A 19,121-nucleotide genomic window follows, 5' to 3' on the forward strand; every position below is an offset into this window, starting at 1 on the left:
CGATGGAGCTATTTTTATTAGTGTAGCTACTGTCTACAACAGTTTACCCCAGTCTGTACTTAACGTGATGGAGTTATGTTTATCAGTGTGGCTACTGTCTACAAGTTTACCCCAGTCTGTACTTAACATGATGGAGCTATATTTATCAGTGTAGCTACTGTCTACAACAACGTTTTCCCTAATCTGTACTTATCGTGATGGAGCTATGTTTATGAGTGTAGCTACTGTCTACAACAATTTACCCCAGTCTGTACTTAACGTGATGGAGCTATGTTTATGAGTGTAGCTACTGTCTACAACAATTTACCCCAGTCTGTACTTATCGTGATGGAGCTATGTTTATTAGTGTAGCTACTGTCTACAACAATTTACCCCAGTCTGTACTTAACGTGATGGAGCTATGTTTATGAGTGTAGCTACTGTCTACAACAATTTACCCCAGTCTGTACTTATCGTGATGGAGCTATGTTTATGAGTGTAGCTACTGTCTACAACAATTTACCCCAGTCTGTAGTTAACATGATGGAGCTATGTTTATGAGTGTAGCTACTGTCTACAACAATTTACCCCAGTCTGTACTTATCGTGATGGAGCTATGTTTATGAGTGTAGCTACTGTCTACAACAATTTACCCCAGTCTGTACTTAACGTGATGGAGCTATGTTTATTAGTGTAGCTACTGTCTACAGCAGTTTACCCCAGTCTGTACTTAACATGATGGAGCTATGTTTATCAGTGTAGCTACTGTCTACAGCAGAGTTTACCCGAGTCTGTACTTAACATGATGGAGCTATATTTATCAGTGTGGCTACTGTCTACAACAGTTTACCCCAATACATACATACATACATACATACATACATACACACACACACACACACACAGAGAGAGAGAGAGAGAGAGAGAGAGAGAGAGAGAGAGAGAGAGAGAGAGAGAGAGAGAGAGAGAGAGAGAGAGAGAGAGAGAGAGAGAGAGAGAGACGGGGGGGGTGGGGGTGGAGGAGCGAGAGACACAGAGACACGCCAACAGTGATGAGTGATGGGAGACAAAGAGAGACGGAAGGGACAGATAATCAAACCCATTCTATTCTATAGAAATGCATTGCATGTGCTTACAATGCTGAGACAAAGGCCCATGACTGTGACCTGTTGCTGTACAATGTATTAAACACACCGCGACCCCTGTACGTAGCTATAGGTTGAATAAACCATATAGTCCGTGAGACAGAGCCGTAACTGGTACCACCTAGGCGAGCAAAGTCTTATAGTATCGTACTGGTTCGTGTTCGAGGGACACATTTCGGCTTAACTGCCCAGTGAGTAATACCGAAAACCCTGTGAGTAATTACATGTACCTTCACAACAAACTTATATTTACGAAACTAACAGAAAAGTGTTTTGTGAGAAGTAAAATGAACCTGCAGTGATGTATCAAATCAGCAAAGCATCTCGAATGATACATGCCCCATCTTAATGCAGTTCTTAACTGGGTTAATCTGTCATGACTACACTACAAATGTTCTGTTTCCAAGAAAAATTCTCAAGTCTAAAATTGATACCAACAGTTTTAATTTTATTTTACATGGCGGCCATCTTGGAATTTGTTTTATCGGTGTTTATCAGTGTGGCTACTGTCTACAACAGTTTACCCCAACACATACATACATACATACATACACACACACACACACGATGGTAATAATCTCTTTATCATATAATCTAAAGCTTAATACAACGTGTATCCAACGTAAACTATTACAAGCAGCTGTAATTCCAGTCCGATATACTAGATATTCAAATGACGTAAGAATTTGTGGCGCGGTTTATTTTTGAATGTAAATGATGTCAAACTCGAATGACGTCATTTTGGATGGCCTTGCATCAAAATAAACTAAGGCTTAACGTTTTTTTGTTTTCTGAACGCTGGACAGCTTTCAGTGTAAAATTGGTATTGAATTTTTTTATTTGATGACTATGAATGCATACGTCAGTTATGGAGTGTCATCCAAGTACGTTTGCTTAGCCTAAGTGTCAATAATCCTTGTGTCGTGACCTCGATTATTTACATCCAATTTGCAAAGTTATCTAATTCTTAAAGTATGTGATCGCAAAGATATCACATACCTTAATTGCACTAAAAACGTAAGATATATGATAAATAAATAATATATATATATAAATATATATATATATATATATATATATATATATATATATATATATATATATATTAACTTTTAAAAAATAATTCAGAACCCATTTCAGCGTCCGTGCAGCATTTTGCACTCGTTCTTCACTCAAATGTCCTGTTCAGGCCCCAGAGTTCACCCACCCAGCCCCCATTCGTCCTATATCATTCCGTCTGAACGTGTCTGGGACTTATGTGTTCAACAACAAGACGCTTTGTTTTTTAAAACGTTTTAATGACAGTTCACTTGACTGTTCAGTGTCTTGTTAAACTGTTTATCCCAGAGCCTGGATGAGATGACCTCCGATGACGCCAGCGGCAGATTTCCCGGTCTCGAGAAGCTGGTGGAGAGCAGGGGCGGCATTCACGGCGGTTTGTCCTGGAAAATTAACAATGTGTGATGTACGTGTTTATTAAACATTATCGGCAGAATTTACGAAGCCTGTTTAAGCATTGTAAATGTATGTAGTTACACACGTATAAGACATAAACGGGCTTTGTAAATTCGGCCCTAACTGACTTGATTCCCACATATTTTTTGTTATGTGTGTTATCAAGCGATAGTTGAATACTGTATGTGAAATTGCAGTTTCATGTCATGCGAAACATAGGAAAATTTATAATTATTTACTGGAAAAACTTGTTTACTGAGGTTCATTGTTACAAACCCATAGACCCACGGAGCGCCGAGATACCTGAGGTGTGTGTGCCCAGAACAGCGTGCTAGAACCTTAATTGGATATAAGCACGAAAATCAGTATTTTTTGTTTTGTTTAACGACACGACTACAGTACATTGATTTATTAATCATCAGCTATTGGATGTCAGACGTGGTAATTTTGACATATAGTATTAGAGAGAAAACCCGCTACATTTTTACATTAATAACAAGGGACCTTTTGTATGCACTATTCCACAGACAGGATAGGACATAGCATGGCCTTTGATAAACCAGTCGTGGTGCACTGGCTGGAAAGAGAAATAGCCCAACGGGTCCACAGAAGGGGATCGATCCCCACCCGACTTCGCATCAAGCGAGCGCTTTACCACTTGGCTACATCATGCCCCTTCCCCTGCAAACACCCCCCCCCCCCCCCCCCCCAACAAACAAAGCGAGTATAAACAAACAATGGCCATACCAACGATATCGGTGACGGCTGATCCAAGAGCTGACACTGCGTTCTTGCCTTGTTCGAGGAGGGTGGCGCCCACCTGCTTCAGAGTGTTCAGGTGCTCCGACAGCTGGCTCTTGAGGGTGTCAATGTGCGGCTTGATGGCAGAGACAATTCCTGAGGCAGCGGTGGCCAGGGTGCTTCCAAGGGTGGCGACATGCTGCAAGAGGGAAACGTGATGATGTCATAATGCATTTTATGGTGAAACATGATGACATCATAATGCATTTGTGGTAAAACGTGATGACATAATGCATTTGTGGTGAAACGTGATGACATAATGTATTTATGGTGAATCGTGATGACATCATAATGCATTGATGGTGAAACGTGATGACATAATTCATTTATGATGAATCTATAAAATAGCCGTTTAAAGCACGGGTTACTACCAAGACGATAATGTAGTTAATAATTAATTAATTAATAATTTTGAAAATAAAAAATAATAAAAAGGAGTAAAGAAATGGAAATAAAATTGTTAAAAATAAAATAAAAATGGAAACAAAAGCCACACTCAACCTCACCCCATCCCACCACAGAATCATTTTAAAAACCCAGCAAAAGCAACAAACGACAAAAACATTCATTTGATATGATTAATACAGTTTACTAAACGAGTTTGACCTTGGGTTTGGATTTTGAGAGTTGGGTCTTGTTTTTGAATGGGATTGTGTAACGACGAGGATTGGGTTTTGTGGGTCTGGGAAGGACATGGGAGCAGCGAGGATGGCTGGACATCAGTTTTGGATGTGTGTGGACTTACCTGGTGGACTTGGTCGATGAGGGGCTTGAACATATCGAGCAATGACTGTCCAACGGATTTGAGGCCGTCGACGATGGCACTTCTCTTGTGCATCAGACTTCCCAGGAGCTTGCCGCCCATCTTGACGAGGAACTGAGTTGGGTCCTTCAGAAGGTCGGCGATGTTGGCCAGCTGCAGATGTCCGTGCAGGTCTGAATAGATAAATAACATAAAGGATTTGAGTACAGGTGCCCATGAAAGTCTCAATAGATAAATAACACAGGATTTGAGAACAGGTGTCCCTGTAAGTCTGAATAGAAAAATAACATAGATAATTTGAGTGTAGGCGTCCATGAAAGTCTGAACAGATAAATTAACATCAAGGATTTGAGTACACTTCTACCTGCAGGTCTGAATAGTAAGTTGTTTTTGTTTGTTTGTTTGTTGTTTTTTGTTTTGTTTTTTGTTGTTTGTTTTTTTTTTTGTTTTTTTTGTTGTTTTTTTGTTTGTTTGTTTGTTTTTTGTTTTGTTTTGTTTTTGTTTTTTTAGGGGGGGGGGAGGCATTTTTAAAGATTTCATTCCATGAAAACTAATTGCCACATTTACATTTGCTTTATACTCACGTGGCTTGAGCATAACTTGTAACAGTTTCAATACACATTATTTTCTACAACCCTTTATGCAATTACAATATAGCAGCTAAAAATGCATGGAGGATAGACACTTTAGTCAGAAGTAAATAGCTGTAACAGAAAACAGGAAGGTTTTCTTGGGTCTAATTTTTCAAGTTTTGTTATAGCATCCCCCCCCCCCCCCCACAGACACACACACACCCAACCCACCCCTCCCAAAAAACACAAAAAAACACACACAAAGACACACACACACAAAAAACAAACAAAAAACAAAACGAAACAAAAACCCACCTGTAAACTTAATTTAATATAATAATTGATATTATAATTCTAAAATACCCCATTTATCCATGAAGCGGTCTTCACTTTCTGAGCAATGTATATTTTTAGATATTTCTGTAAAATGTTATTCTAGTAACAACTTCATCAAATTTGGCTTCATTTAAGCAAATTTGCAGTGGTATGTATCATTTGGATTACCAAGTAAAACAGTGCAGATGTTTATATTAATTGGTTTGTTAGTTTTCGTTTAAAACCATTGTGTAAATGTTTGCCACAGTACCGTAATATACTATTTTAATGACTCAGCATCGTCCGAACAGATAGTCAGTTTGTATTCCACATATTTGCAAATAAGTATTAGCTGGCAAACTTGTGGCCAATCTTTTTGTTGGTTATGCAATAAACTATGCTTTCAATCAAACCCATGACCATTTATATTTTCTACTAATATTCTTAGTGCAGCCCCTCAAAAATACTATCTCACCCCGGAAAATCAAACAAAGAAACAAGTCGACAACAGAGTACTTACTAACAACAGTCTACTTACTAACAACATTCTTGATTTCAGAGATGATATTCTCGACTGGTTCCTTGAGGAACTCCAAGCTGTGGATCTTGTCTGCAATGTTGGCCAGTTTACCCATGGCTGCCTGGAAGAACGCGCTCAAGTTGGTGGCCATCTTGTCGATGACGTGCTTGCCAGTGGTTAGGAAGGAGGCGATCTCGCTTAGACTGGGAGAGGAAGGGTACATTTATACACGCTTATTAATCTCGCTCAGACTGGGAGATGAAGGGTACATGTATACACGTTTATTAATCTCGCTCAGACTGGGAGAGGAAAGGTACATTTATACATGTTTATTAATCTCGCTCAGACTGGGAGAGGAAAGGTACATGTATACACGTTTATTAATCTCGCTCAGACTGGGAGAGGAAAGGTACATTTATACACGCTTATTAATCTCGCTCAGACTGGGAGAGGAAGGGTACATGTATACACGTTTATTAATCTCGCTCAGACTGGGAGAGGAAGGGTACATGTATACACGTTTATTAATCTCGCTCAGACTGGGAGAGGAAGGGTACATGTATACACGTTTATTAATCTCGCTCAGACTGGGAGAGGAAGGGTACATGTATACACGTTTATTAATCTCGCTCAGACTGGGAGAGGAAGGGTACATTTATACACGTTTATTAATCTCGCTCAGACTGGGAGAGGAAGGGTACATTTATACACGCTTATTAATCTCGCTCAGACTGGGAGAGGAAGGGTACATGTATACACGTTTATTAATCTCGCTCAGACTGGGAGAGGAAGGGTACATGTATACACGTTTATTAATCTCGCTCAGACTTGGAGAGGAAGGGCACATTTATACACGTTTATTAATCTCGCTCGCTCAGACTTGGAGAGGAAGGGCACATTTATACACGTTTATTAATCTCGCTCAGACTGGGAGAGGAAGGGTACATGTATACACGTTTATTAATCTTGTTCAGACTGGGAGAGGAAGGGTACATTTATACATGTTTATTAATCTCGCTCAGACTTGGAGAGGAAGGGTGCATTTATACACGTTTATTAATCCTCGTCTACATCTCGGTAGTATAATGCCAAATACAAGATTCACAGGCAAATTTATATGTACAGGATGATGAGTTTGAGAATGGTATGTCTGTGTCGGGGGGGGGGGGGGGGGGGGTCACTATTGAGCACTAGCTACAAATGAAACCATGTGAATAGGACGAAATGGGGAAGAGAGAGAGAGAGGCGGGGGACAGTACATGCCACGAACTTTGATGTAGTAGTGTGTGGGTTGGGGGAGAGGGTGTTTGCTAAGTTGGACAACACAACATAAGTTCAATACAACACACGTATAATGCCCTTAATGCAGTGTTTCATCAAATTATTATTATATTTTTAAAAAGATACTAATAATTAGTATTAGTAATTGTCGCAGTGGTAGTAGTAGTAGTAATAGTAGTAGTAGAAAAAGTATTTACTAATACTTACTCTCTCTTGCCTCCAGCCGAACTCAAAGCACCAGTTAGACCTGAAAGACGTTCAGTACATGTTAATTTGTATATAGTCACACGTACATTGGTATATAATAGTCACACGAACATTGGTATATAATAGTCGCACGTACATTGGTACGTAATAGTCACACGTACATTGGTATGTAATAGTCACACGTGCATTGGTATATAATAGTCACAGGTACATTGGTATGTAATAGTCACACGTACATTGGTATGTAATAGTCACAGGTACATTGGTATATAATAGTCACACGTACATTGGTATGTAATAGTCACACGTGCATTGGTATGTAATAGTCACAGGTACATTGGTATATAGTAGTCACACGTACATTGATGTATAATATACACACGTACATTGGTATATAATAGTCACACGTACATTGGTATATAATGGTCACACGTACATTGGTATATAATAGTCACACGTATATTAGTAATAGTCACACGTACATTGGTATATAATATACACACGTACATTGGTATATAATGGTCACACGTACATTGGTATATAATAGACACACGTACATTGGTAAATAATAGTCACACACACATTGGTATATAATAGTCACACGTACATTGGTATATAATGGTCACACATACATTGGTATATAATAGTCACACGTACATTGGTATATAATGGTCACACGTACCTTAGTATATAATAGTCACACGTACATTGGTATATAATAGTCACACGCACATTAGTATATAATAGACACATGCACATTAGTATAATTTATAGACATATGTAAATAGACGTATGCAAATTGGTATATAGACACACGCACATTAGTATATATAGACACGACCATGTACATTGATCTATAGACACGATCATGTACAATGGTATATAGACTTATATCATGTACAATGGTGTATAGACAAATATCATGTACAATGGTATATAGACACGTATCATGTACAATGGTATATAGACACATATTATGTACAATGGTATATAGACACATATAATGGTATATAGACACATATCATGTACAATGATATATAGACACATATTATGTACAATGATATATAGACACATATAATGGTATATAGACACATATCATGTACAATGGTATATAGACACATATTATGTACAATGGTATATAGACACGTATCATGTACAATGGTATATAGACACGTATCATGTACAATGATATATAGACACATATTATGTACAATGATATATAGACACATATCATGTACAATGGTATATAGACACATATCATGTACAATGGTATATAGACACATACCATGTACAATGGTATCATTTATGGACACATGTCTACTGATATATGAAACGTTTTCTAACGATATTGTATTACCCCCTGAAGATATTGACAATAATTGAAAGCCCATGGGCGATTTTTACTAAGTGTTTTGTTGTTTCTGTTGTTTTATGTTTTATTCTGGGAATCAGACGAAGAGTTCCGAGTGAGGATCGTCACTTACTTTGCACCACACCGCCCAGGAGTTGAGCCCCTTGTGTTTTCAGTGTGCTGAGCAGACTCTGGCCGAGTTGGGCGGCGAGCGGTTTCACGGTATCGGTGATGGAGTGCAGGGTGTTGCCAATTGTGTGGAACAGGTTTCCGAAGAAGTCGCCAATGCTGGAAGCGTTTGCTCCGGACAGTAGGGCAGCTACGGCGAGGAACACGAAAATCTTCATCTGGTGAAAAAAACCCGAGATATTTATCATAATCATACAATATTTACAGGATATTAAACGAGCTTCCATTTCGTATCATATTTATGTCCCGAGTGAAATAAATTTCATTTGTCACGAGCTTTAGCGAGTGACAATGGATATTATTTCACGAAGGACGTAACATGATACAGAATGGTAGCGAGCTTAATATACTATTTATTACCCATAATCTATCTTAATTTATATCACTCAACTCGTTTGGTTGACGTTCCTATAAAGGTGTGGTGTGCCAATCGATGACGTCACGAAGTGTTCGTCCCACTTGACGTTCTAGTGGGACGTATCACTTTGAAATGTACCAATATATTTTTAACCATATGGAAAAAAGAAGAAGAAAGAAATGTTTTATTTAACGACGCACTCAACACATTTTATTTACGGTTATATGGCGTCAGCCATATGGTTAAGGACCACGCAGATATTGAGAGAGGAAACCTACTGTCGCCACTTCATGGGCTATTCTTTTCGATTAGCAGCAAGGGATCTTTTATATGCGCCATCCCACAGAGAGGGTAGTACATACCACGGCCTTTGATAAACCAGTCGTGGTGCACTGGCTGGAACGAGAAATAGCCCAATGGGTCCACCGACGGGAATCAATCCCAGACCGATCGCGCATCGAGCGAGCACTTTACCACTGGGCTACGTCCCGCCCTTAACCATATGAGTAATAATATTATATATTACGATAGTTTGTGCTAAATTGTGTTTAGTAATTGTGGTGGTGATAGCGAAAATCTTCATCTGGTGAAGAAACAAAACAGATATTCCTCATAAGCATACAATATAGAGAGTATTATACGACCTTGTGTGTCGTACTGATTTTACGAAACGTGTGTCAGGACTGTTGTATTGTATGAGCGACAGTTTCGTAAAATCAGTACGATTCACACGTGAGTAAAATAATTTCTTTATTATACATTTTATTATTGTTGTTATTATATTTTTTATGAATACCAAAGGCCGTCTCAAAATGTTTCTATCACAGCTTGAAAGAGATGACATCATATTTCACATGCACAATCTGAGCTAAGTCTGTGGAAGCAACGTTATGTTATGATGTCGCTTCCCAAAAATTACGTCAATACACTTGTTATTACACGTGTGTTTCGTATGATGTTTATTAACTAGGTTATGTTGAACCATGTGGATAATAATAATAATAATAATAATAATAATAATATATATTATGCTATATTTTGTTAAATTGTGTTTAGTACTTCTACGGTAGTGATAAAGAAAATCTTCATATGTTGAAAAAATATATATATCATTAGCATACAATTATGCTAATTTCTGTTTGGTATATCATTAGCATATAATTATACTAATTTCTGTTTTGTATATCATTAGCATATAATTATACTACTTTCTGTTTCGTGGTTAGATAGTTACATAGGCGTCGGAAAAAGGGGGTGCTAGATACTGCCCCCCCCCCCACCAAAAAATAAAATAAAATTGTGCTTCTTTAAAAAAAAAAAAAAAAAGAAAAAAGAAAAAAAGAAATACGTTGGAGAATCAGAGGAATCCCTTGGGGAACGTTTGTGGACTTTGACCACTTGACATTGGCCCCACCTCCATCCCCAAATGGATTTTCTGGATCCATCACGGTGAATTTTGACTTTCATGAGGTATCGCTGAAATTTAAGCTCTAATTAGAAGCTAAACCCTGTTACTAGAATAACCCCCAGTAGATCTAGTCCAAAATGGCCACTTAAAACAGATGGCAGATTTAATACAGGTTACCCAGTCTTTTACGGTATATTAAATAGAAAAAAAATAGTACACGAGTTTCGATAATAATTTATATTCACCAATAGAAACTTCTTATTACAATGACCTAAAACAACTTTGATATCTGTTTCATTCTCGCGTCATAACGAACACCCAGAAGACATCCATCTAATCACAATTAGACTAACAAAATAAAACACTTAAAGTTTGGTTTGTTTAAGACATCGCTAGAGCACATTGATTTATTAATCATCGGCTACTGGATGTCAAACATTTGGTAATTCTGACATATAGTCTTAGAGAGGAAACCCGCTACATTTTTCCATTAGTAGCATTTGATCGTTTACATGCACCATTCCACAGACAGGACAGCAAATACCACGGCCTTTGATATACCAGTTGTAGTGCACTGGCTGAAACGAGAAATAGCCCAATGAGCCCACCGACGGGCATTGATCTCAAACCGACCGATCAACCGAGCGCTTTACCAGTTGGCTACGTTCCGCCTCTTAGACTAATCAAGTGTAGCATATCAACTGCAAACTCTTTGAAAACACCAGTCCTTTCTTTTAGAATTCTTCAATGCTTACCTTGATGTCTTGGCTAGAGAGGCAGATTGGAAGACTGGTGGGGGGTTTATATAGGAACTCGTCGTGTATCAGCTGTGAGAAACCACAGGGTGTGTGGATCACGCGTGTCATACGACTTTACGTAAGATAAGAAAGTGGCACGAATATATGCCTTAGTCTTACTGGTGTTTTTTGCAAGTTTAACAAGGACAGGTCTCTCACCTTTGGTCTGCGGTTTGATATCTTTCAAATGTGTTGATACGTCTACAAATTCTCACACCTTCTCTTATAATAATAGCTACTGCTAAATTCCTGACAAAGCATAATATATATTCCAGGGATAGTCGTTTATTATTGTATTTGATGTTTTAAAGTGAATAGATTGTTGTTGTTTTTTAAATTAAAGTAATGTTCCTAATTATTTTCAGCATGTTGGATTTTTAAAACACATTATTCATCAGATGACCTGCCTATCCTTGTTTTTCGTGAAGTTAAAGTTTGTTTAACAGCACCACTAGTGCATATTGATTGATTAAACATCGGCTATTGGATGTCAAACATTTGGTAATTTTGACATATAGTCTTGGAGAGGAAACCCGATGCAACGACGAGCGAATATTCGAATACCAACTAAACAACTGTCTCATCAAACTCACGGATTTTTTTAATATATACATGTAGCTTGAAATATGTAAAGGACTTTTAATACCCATCTCCCACACCCTAAAAAAAATAAAATAATAATAATAATAATAAAAAGAGAGATAAAGAAAAAAAAAAGGATAGAAAAAGCAACAAAAACAAAAAAACACAAACAAACAAAATCCCCACCAGATCAATTTGATCATGTTTTTTTGGCTGGGGGTTGTTGTTTTTTTTCGTGTTTTTTTCTGTTTTGTTTTAGTTTTTGCTAGTAAATGTTGCATCTGACTGCTCATCTCTAAACGATTTCGATACGCGCATTGAACTGCCGACACCACTAGAGAATCAAAGGCCGTGATATGTGCTATCGTGTCTATGGGATGGTGCATATAAAAGATCCCTTGCAACTAATGCAAGAAAATCGTGTGGATTTCCTCTCTAAGACTATATGTTAGACATTAAATAGCCGATTATTAATAAATCAATGTGCTCAAGTGGTGTCGTTAAACAAAGCAAACTTATTGAACTGCCGACTGAACTGATTCGAATGGATTTATTAAACAACTCTCAGACACATTACAATGTGTAACAAGAGGACAATACAAACACGCGAAAGGAACACAGAACATCTATAGTTAACAATGAACAAAGAACATCTATAGTTAACAATGAACACAGAACATCTATAGTTAACAATGAACACAGAATATCTATAGTTAACAATGAACAAAGAACATCTATAGTTAACAATGAACAAAGAACATCTATAGTTAACAATGAACACAGAACATCTATAGTTAACAATGAACACATAATATATATATAGTTAACAATGAACACAGAACATCTATAGTTAACAATGAACACAGAACATACAGTTAACAATGAACACAGAACATCTATAGTTAACAATGAACACATAATATATATAGTTAACAATGAACACAGAACATCTCTAGTTAACAAAGAACACAGAACATCTATAGTTAACACAGAACATCTATAGTTAACAATGAACACAGAACATCTAGAGTTAACACTGAACATATATAGTTAACAATGAACACAGAACATCTATAGTTAACACAGAACATCTATAGTTAACAATGAACACAGAACATATGTAGTCAACAATGAACACAGAACATATATAGTTAACAATGAACACAGAACATCTATAGTTAACAATGAACACAGAACATCTATAGTTAACAATGAACACAGGCTACATAATGAAAATGCGCCAAGGAGAATCATCAGTTGAGAAGTACACAAAACTGGATTTAAAAACAATAACAAAGCCAGGTTTTTCAATAATAACATACCGTTCATTTTCAGCACGCTAGGAGTAGTTCTATAATGTTTTTTGTATATATCTTTGTCTATTGTTTTTAATATTTTGATTTTTACAATTGACTAAATAATGGTGTTCAAAATGTACATCGCATGTTTGTTTGTTTTAGGAATGTTTAACCATCTACCTGTTTCTTGTGGTAATGTTAAAATTGATATAGCCAATTTTGGTATACAGCATCTATTATGGTACGATAATCTCATGAAATAGGTTTCGTGGTAAATTTTCTTTTTGAATAATGTATAGAAATGTTTGTAATATCGGAAAAACAATCGCAGAGATTTTTTTGATTTTTTTTTATAGGATTTGAAATCGACATATTGGTTAGTACAGAAGAACCTCCATTCCCGTGTTATGGAAAATACTTTTAAAAAAAGAATGTCAGGCACACGTATGACGTCACTACTAATACTTTATTCTAAAACTCGAGACATGCTTTATGTTCCCGACTGATTGCACGAGGCAATATAATTGAAAGAAACCGCAATTATACTTCCAAGCATCAAAGCTTAGTAAAACGCTCATCTTGATTAGGCTTAGGTACATAACAATATATGCTAATAGTAAAACAAAAACTGATTATGATGTAATCTTGCCAAATTATAATCAGAACACGACAACTATGCTTTAATTAAGTACTTTTGCATTTGTGCTACCGCAACATTCTGTTTTATCCTATATCATGTAGTTAATAGGAACGAGCATTTTGCTTTGAAAAACTGTTGAAGAATGTTGCCGACAAGTTTGGTGTCTTTGTGCAATTCTATCTAGCTATCGACAGACAACTTGCTACATTATGTGGATTAGGCGATTGTTTTACGATTTGTTATGACGTGATAAGACAGGAATCTAGTCGTACTAAAAAAGACACTGGTCACACGGCCGTCGGTGGCCCAGTGGGCTATTTCTCGTTCACTGGTTACACGGCCGTCGGTGTACCGATGGGCTATTTCTCATTCACTGGTTACACGGCCGTCGGTGGCCCAGTGGACTATTTTTCGTTCACTGGTTACACGGCCGTCGGTGGCCCAATGGGCTATTTCTCGTTCCAGCCAGTGCTCCCCGACTGATATATTAAAGGTGGTGGTATGCGCCATACTGTCTGAGGGATAGTGCATTATAAAATCAAATCAAAACAAAGGAAGACGTCAAAATGGCACCCAATAGCCGACGATAAATAATCCAATGTGCGTTCTAGTGGAGTAGATAAACAAAACATACTTTAACTGTTTACATGGCCTACAAGAACATTACAACTTCAATATTCATGCATTCATTCATTCGTCCATTCATTATTAATTAATTCATGGTTTGGCATTGTAGTTGTGGTAACTTGTGAGTGCTAATAGCTCTATAATGACAACAATTCGTACTCAATGAGCAATCAATTGATCAAAGGTATAGCATAATTACATACCTCATCTTGGTTATCATTTTAGACGAACAGTTACAATTGTAGGTTAAAGTTTCTTTTAGTATTCTTCAAAACCTGTCAGCTAAAGTTATCGATCATTAAAATTTAATATTTAACATAAAATGTGTCTTTCCAAAAGAATTATTAGATTTTCATGCCAAAAACACCGCCATTTTCACTGCCATTTTAACTGTTTGACAACCAATTATCTAACAGTATAACAAACCGTTTTGATGAACTTATTGACTCTATAACCATAAGTTTTGACATCAAGATCGCCTTTCTAAGTGTTGTAGTTCTAAAGATATACAATTTTATTGATGGACTGGTGGCCATTTTGGAAAATGGCCGCCATCTTGTTCGCATCACCTTTAGAAAGTGTCGCCTTATATTTTCATAAACTCTGTACCCCAGAGATTAATTTTCACCATGGTGACAAATGTTACACTTGACTTTTGGGGACCTCTGCTGCAGGACTGTACTGCCCATGTAGACATTGCGAGATCAGTCCAACACAGGCGGTGTTTGCGTCGCAGGATCAAACCACTTCAAAGGATCCATTCAACTGATTGGGTTTTTCTCGCTCCAACCAGTGCACCACATCTGGTCAAAGGCCATGGAATGCATATAAAACACACCTTGCTGCTTATGGAACACAATGTAGCGGGTTTCCTTTGATGACTATGAGTCAGAATTACTAAATGTTAAAAAATGTTTTAAGTTGTCCAATATTTTAAAAAAAGCATGGTCGGACACGGCAATAGACCCAATTCCATCCACCCCATTAAACCTTCGTCCCTTGATCAAAACAACAAACATTCTGTCGTTTGTATGTATTAACAAATAAATATCTGAAAAATAAAAATTAGTGGCAACAGCAATATTTTAATTTAATTTGTTTATTTTTTTACATTGGAGAATCCGAGGAATACCTTCGAGAACGTGTGTGGCCTTCCACCACATGTCATTGCATTGGACCACCCCGGTGAATCCATTCAACTGATTGGGGTTTTCCTCGTTCCAACCAGTGCACCACAACTGGACAAAGGCTTAACTATATGTGGGAAAGTGCTGAATTAGGAAAAATGTATCGGGTTTACTCTGATGACTACGAGTCAGAATTACCAAATGATTGACACCCGATGTGCTCTAGTGGTGTCGGTAAACAAAACAAACTAACAAACTCTACTCATCATTCCATTCACTGGTTGATACCCGTTTAAAATTTACAATGCATTCACTCTGGGTTAGAGCCAATGTTAGAATTTAAAAATTTAAAAATGTACTATTACGAAAATTAATGTGGCCATGAATTGAAATTGCGATAATATAGGCTGTTATATTTGAGTGTATTCAATATTGTGTACGAAGCCAAAAGGATGTTGCGTCAAGTGTCTGTCGTCAACCTGCTACTCGCTTTTACGGCTCTGTGTACAGAATTAAATTTCTTACATAGCTTTCTTTCATGTCCCATATACCTGAGGATGAGAGAAAGGGTAATCCTTCCCGGAGACTATCTTCAAAATATCACGGTTCGTTCCAGTTCATTGTCACGCTTATAAACAACAAAGGTTTAAGTACACTTCCTTGATCACACATACCTGACTGGGCGGCTTTTGCCAGGACAAACATTCAAAGGCGTCACGGCTCCCATTTTATTAGGGGGGGGGGGGAGGGGGAGGCTGGCTTTTGCCAGGACAAACGTGCATAGGCGTACGGGCTCCCATTTATGTAGGGGGTAGGGGGCAGGCTGACTTTTGCCAGGACAAATGTACATAGGCGTACGGGCTCCCATTTATGTAGGGGGTAGGGGGCAGGCTGACTTTTGCCAGGACAAACGTTTATAGGCGTACGGGCTCCCATTTATGTAGGGGGTAGGGGGCAGGCTGACTTTTGCCAGGACAAACGTTTATAGGCGTACAGGCTCCCATTTATGTAGGGGGCAGGCTGGCTTTTGTCAGGACAAACGCTCATAGGCATAGTGCTGATAAATTATGATATCACAAGACACTCGGGGAGTATCCTCTATATACCACTGGAACCAACTCCCTACTTGGTTTATTGTTTTTCTGTAATGGTAAGTTTAACCGCAAACAGATCAGAATTGCAGAACAAGGTCGAACAGCACTGTTTGCAGTATTAGGTATTTGCATTTAAAATTATTTTAATATTGAAACAATGTTATTTATATTCGATACATATGTAAATAGTGTTTCAAATTATGGTTGTGAAATATGGAGATTTCATAAAGCTAAGGATAAATGACTTGTCATGCCCCCAGTTATTTTATTTCAGGAAGATGCAAAGAGACGTCTGTAAGACGACGTGTCATGTCCGCTAGCGTTAAAGATGTCCTTGACACAGAGCTGCTTCCGCTTTCTCGTTTTGTGTTGTTTCCTCCATGTGCGAGACAGTCCATATATATATATATATATATATATATATATATATATATATATATATATATATATATATATATATAAACGTCACATCCTTTCCCCAATATTTCTAAAAACATCCTTAATTAGAATAATCAAACAAAACTGTCAGCAAAGGATGAATTGTGTCTGAAACGTAACTATTAAATGAAACTACCTAATGAACGAATGAAGTCTGAATAAATATATACATAAGTTTCTATAAATCCAGTCGCTTTGGTGGGCGAATAGAACGGCCAGACCTTGTACAGAGAGTCTCATCAGGTTTTGTTTCTTCTATCGGAAGAGTAGATGGAGAAGGCATTACTTCGCTCCGATTCGACTTCAGCGGCGAGGATTCATGGGAATTTGTTTAATTGTTGGGCTCGGTTTCAAGAGGCTTATATACTATGTTTTCTTCTGCCTGTAAAGGCGCTTTGTTTGCCTCTGCAGTTGAATTGTGTAGATGTTTTCTGTTACGTCGAAATATCTGGTTTCCTGATTGTATTATGTACGATCTTGGCAGGGAATGGTGCTTCAGTACCACAGCTGCATGCCATTCTTTTGAACCCGGTAGTGGAGCCATGCGTACCTGGTCTCCTGGTTGGAATGGCGCATGACTTGTAATATTTGGTTTGTCATGATAGTATTTCTGTCTCTCCTTTTCAAGGTTAAGACGCTGTTTGATGACTTCTTGATTGTAAGATGAAGGAGTCAAAAGGCCTCGGGATGATGGTAGTTTATTTCTAGGGCGACGTCCCATCAGAAGCTGTGCCGGAGAAAGATTGATTCCTTCTAATGGAGTTGTTCGGTAGTCAAGAAGTGCAAGATATCGGTCAGTGTTCTTTCTCCACAGTTTCTTTACCGTTTGAACGGCACGTTCTTCCTCCCCATTAGAACATTGGAAGTGTGGACTTGATGTGTTGTGATTGATGCCATAGTCTTTACAAAACTGCCGGAACTGTTTGCTTGTGAACTGTGGTCCGTAATCACTCCGTAGTTTTTCAAGTATTCCATGACGACAAAACTGACTTTTTAGTTTTTCAATAACATGTTCACTGGTGAGATTTCTAAGTTCATCCACCTCAATATATTTGGAAAAATAATCAACCGTAGTGAGATGGTTCTTTCCCTCGAAGTCAAAAATATCTGTTGAGACTTCTGCAAATGGATAGTTGGGTACTGAAGTAGGCATGAGAGGTTCTGCTGAATTTTTTCTTGGGAATTCTGCACATTTTGTGCAGTTCTTGACTGTATCTTCTATCTCTGCATTCATTGATGGCCAATACATTACTTCTCTTCCTCGTTGTTTACATTTTACGATTCCCAGGTGAGACTCGTGAATGATTTTTAGCATGTATTTCTGTAGACTCGGAGGTATAACAATTCGCATGCCTTTGTATATGATTCCATCAGATACTGTTAGTTCAGCACGCGAGTCCCAATAAGGTCGGAGAGTTGTTGGTAGGTCAGATCTTCAATCTGGCTATCCATCTAGAATAACTTTTTATAGATGATTCAACTCTTGTTGTGTTTTCTCTTTGATTTCTTCATATTTATCTTTTGTAACAGAAATGAAATCCAGAGTGCTGACTGATTCTAGATATGGAATGTCTGGTGTTTGATCAGATAGATGTGCTCGTGACAGAGTATCTGGGAGATTCATGAGTGTGCCTTTTTTGTAGATAACATGAAGATCATACCACTGAAGGTTTAGCAGCATTCTTTGTAGTCGCATCGGAGCTGAGTGAAGAGGTTTTTTGAAGATTTGCTTCAGAGGCTTGTGCTCGTTAACAACAGTGACCGTTTTCCCCAGTATGTAACAATGAAACTTGGCACAGGCAAACACAATTGAGAGCATCTCCTTTTCTATTTGAGCGTAATTCTTTTCGGTGTCTGTCAATGCTCTGGAACTGGTTTCTCTTCTTGGAGTAGAACTGCTCCAAGACCGTGCTGACTAGCATCGCATTGCATTTCTACTGGTTTGTTAGCATCATAGTAAGTGAGAACTGGAGGACTGCAACAGAGACTCTTAAGTCTGTGGAATGCTTCTTCTTGAGGTTGTTGCCATTCAAAAGGAACATCTTCCTTCAACAGTGTTCTCAAAGGACTGGTTTCTTCACTGAGATTTAGAATGAACTTTCCAAGATATGTGATGAAGCCTAGAAATCGCTTCAGATCGTCTTTGTTATTTGGCGTGGGCATGTCATGAAGTG

At 37.9% G+C, this 19,121-nt stretch overlaps 1 protein-coding gene across 1 annotated transcript; it reads right to left on the minus strand.

Annotated features, from left to right (window-relative positions):
• Positions 1 to 2,385: 2,385 nt before the first annotated feature.
• LOC121377547 lies at positions 2,386 to 18,298 on the minus strand. Its single transcript, XM_041505629.1, has 7 exons — positions 17,498 to 18,298; positions 8,523 to 8,736; positions 7,039 to 7,078; positions 5,569 to 5,753; positions 4,126 to 4,316; positions 3,327 to 3,519; positions 2,386 to 2,566 (listed from the first exon to the last, which is right to left on the minus strand). Exons 1-7 carry the CDS (start codon positions 18,296 to 18,298, stop codon positions 2,463 to 2,465), a joined length of 1,728 nt encoding a protein of 575 aa, XP_041361563.1. The 3' UTR covers positions 2,386 to 2,462.
• Between the last annotated feature and the right edge of the window lie 823 nt (positions 18,299 to 19,121).

The sequence above is a fragment of the Gigantopelta aegis genome, chromosome 1 (assembly GCF_016097555.1).
Source record: "Gigantopelta aegis isolate Gae_Host chromosome 1, Gae_host_genome, whole genome shotgun sequence".
In the NCBI taxonomy this organism is placed as follows: domain Eukaryota; kingdom Metazoa; phylum Mollusca; class Gastropoda; order Neomphalida; family Peltospiridae; genus Gigantopelta; species Gigantopelta aegis.

Bases quoted from the DNA above. Each gene is read 5' to 3' on its own strand.
- LOC121377547 (XM_041505629.1), bottom strand. From the start codon at position 18,298: ATGCGAATTGTTATACCTCCGAGTCTACAGAAATACATGCTAAAAATC. The intron at 7,079-8,522 runs GTAAGTGACGAT...AACGTCTTTCAG, and splicing joins CCTGGGCGGTGTGGTGCAAA to GTCTAACTGGTGCTTTGAGT. The intron at 2,567-3,326 runs GTATGGCCATTG...TTAATTTTCCAG, and splicing joins AGCCGTCACCGATATCGTTG to GACAAACCGCCGTGAATGCC.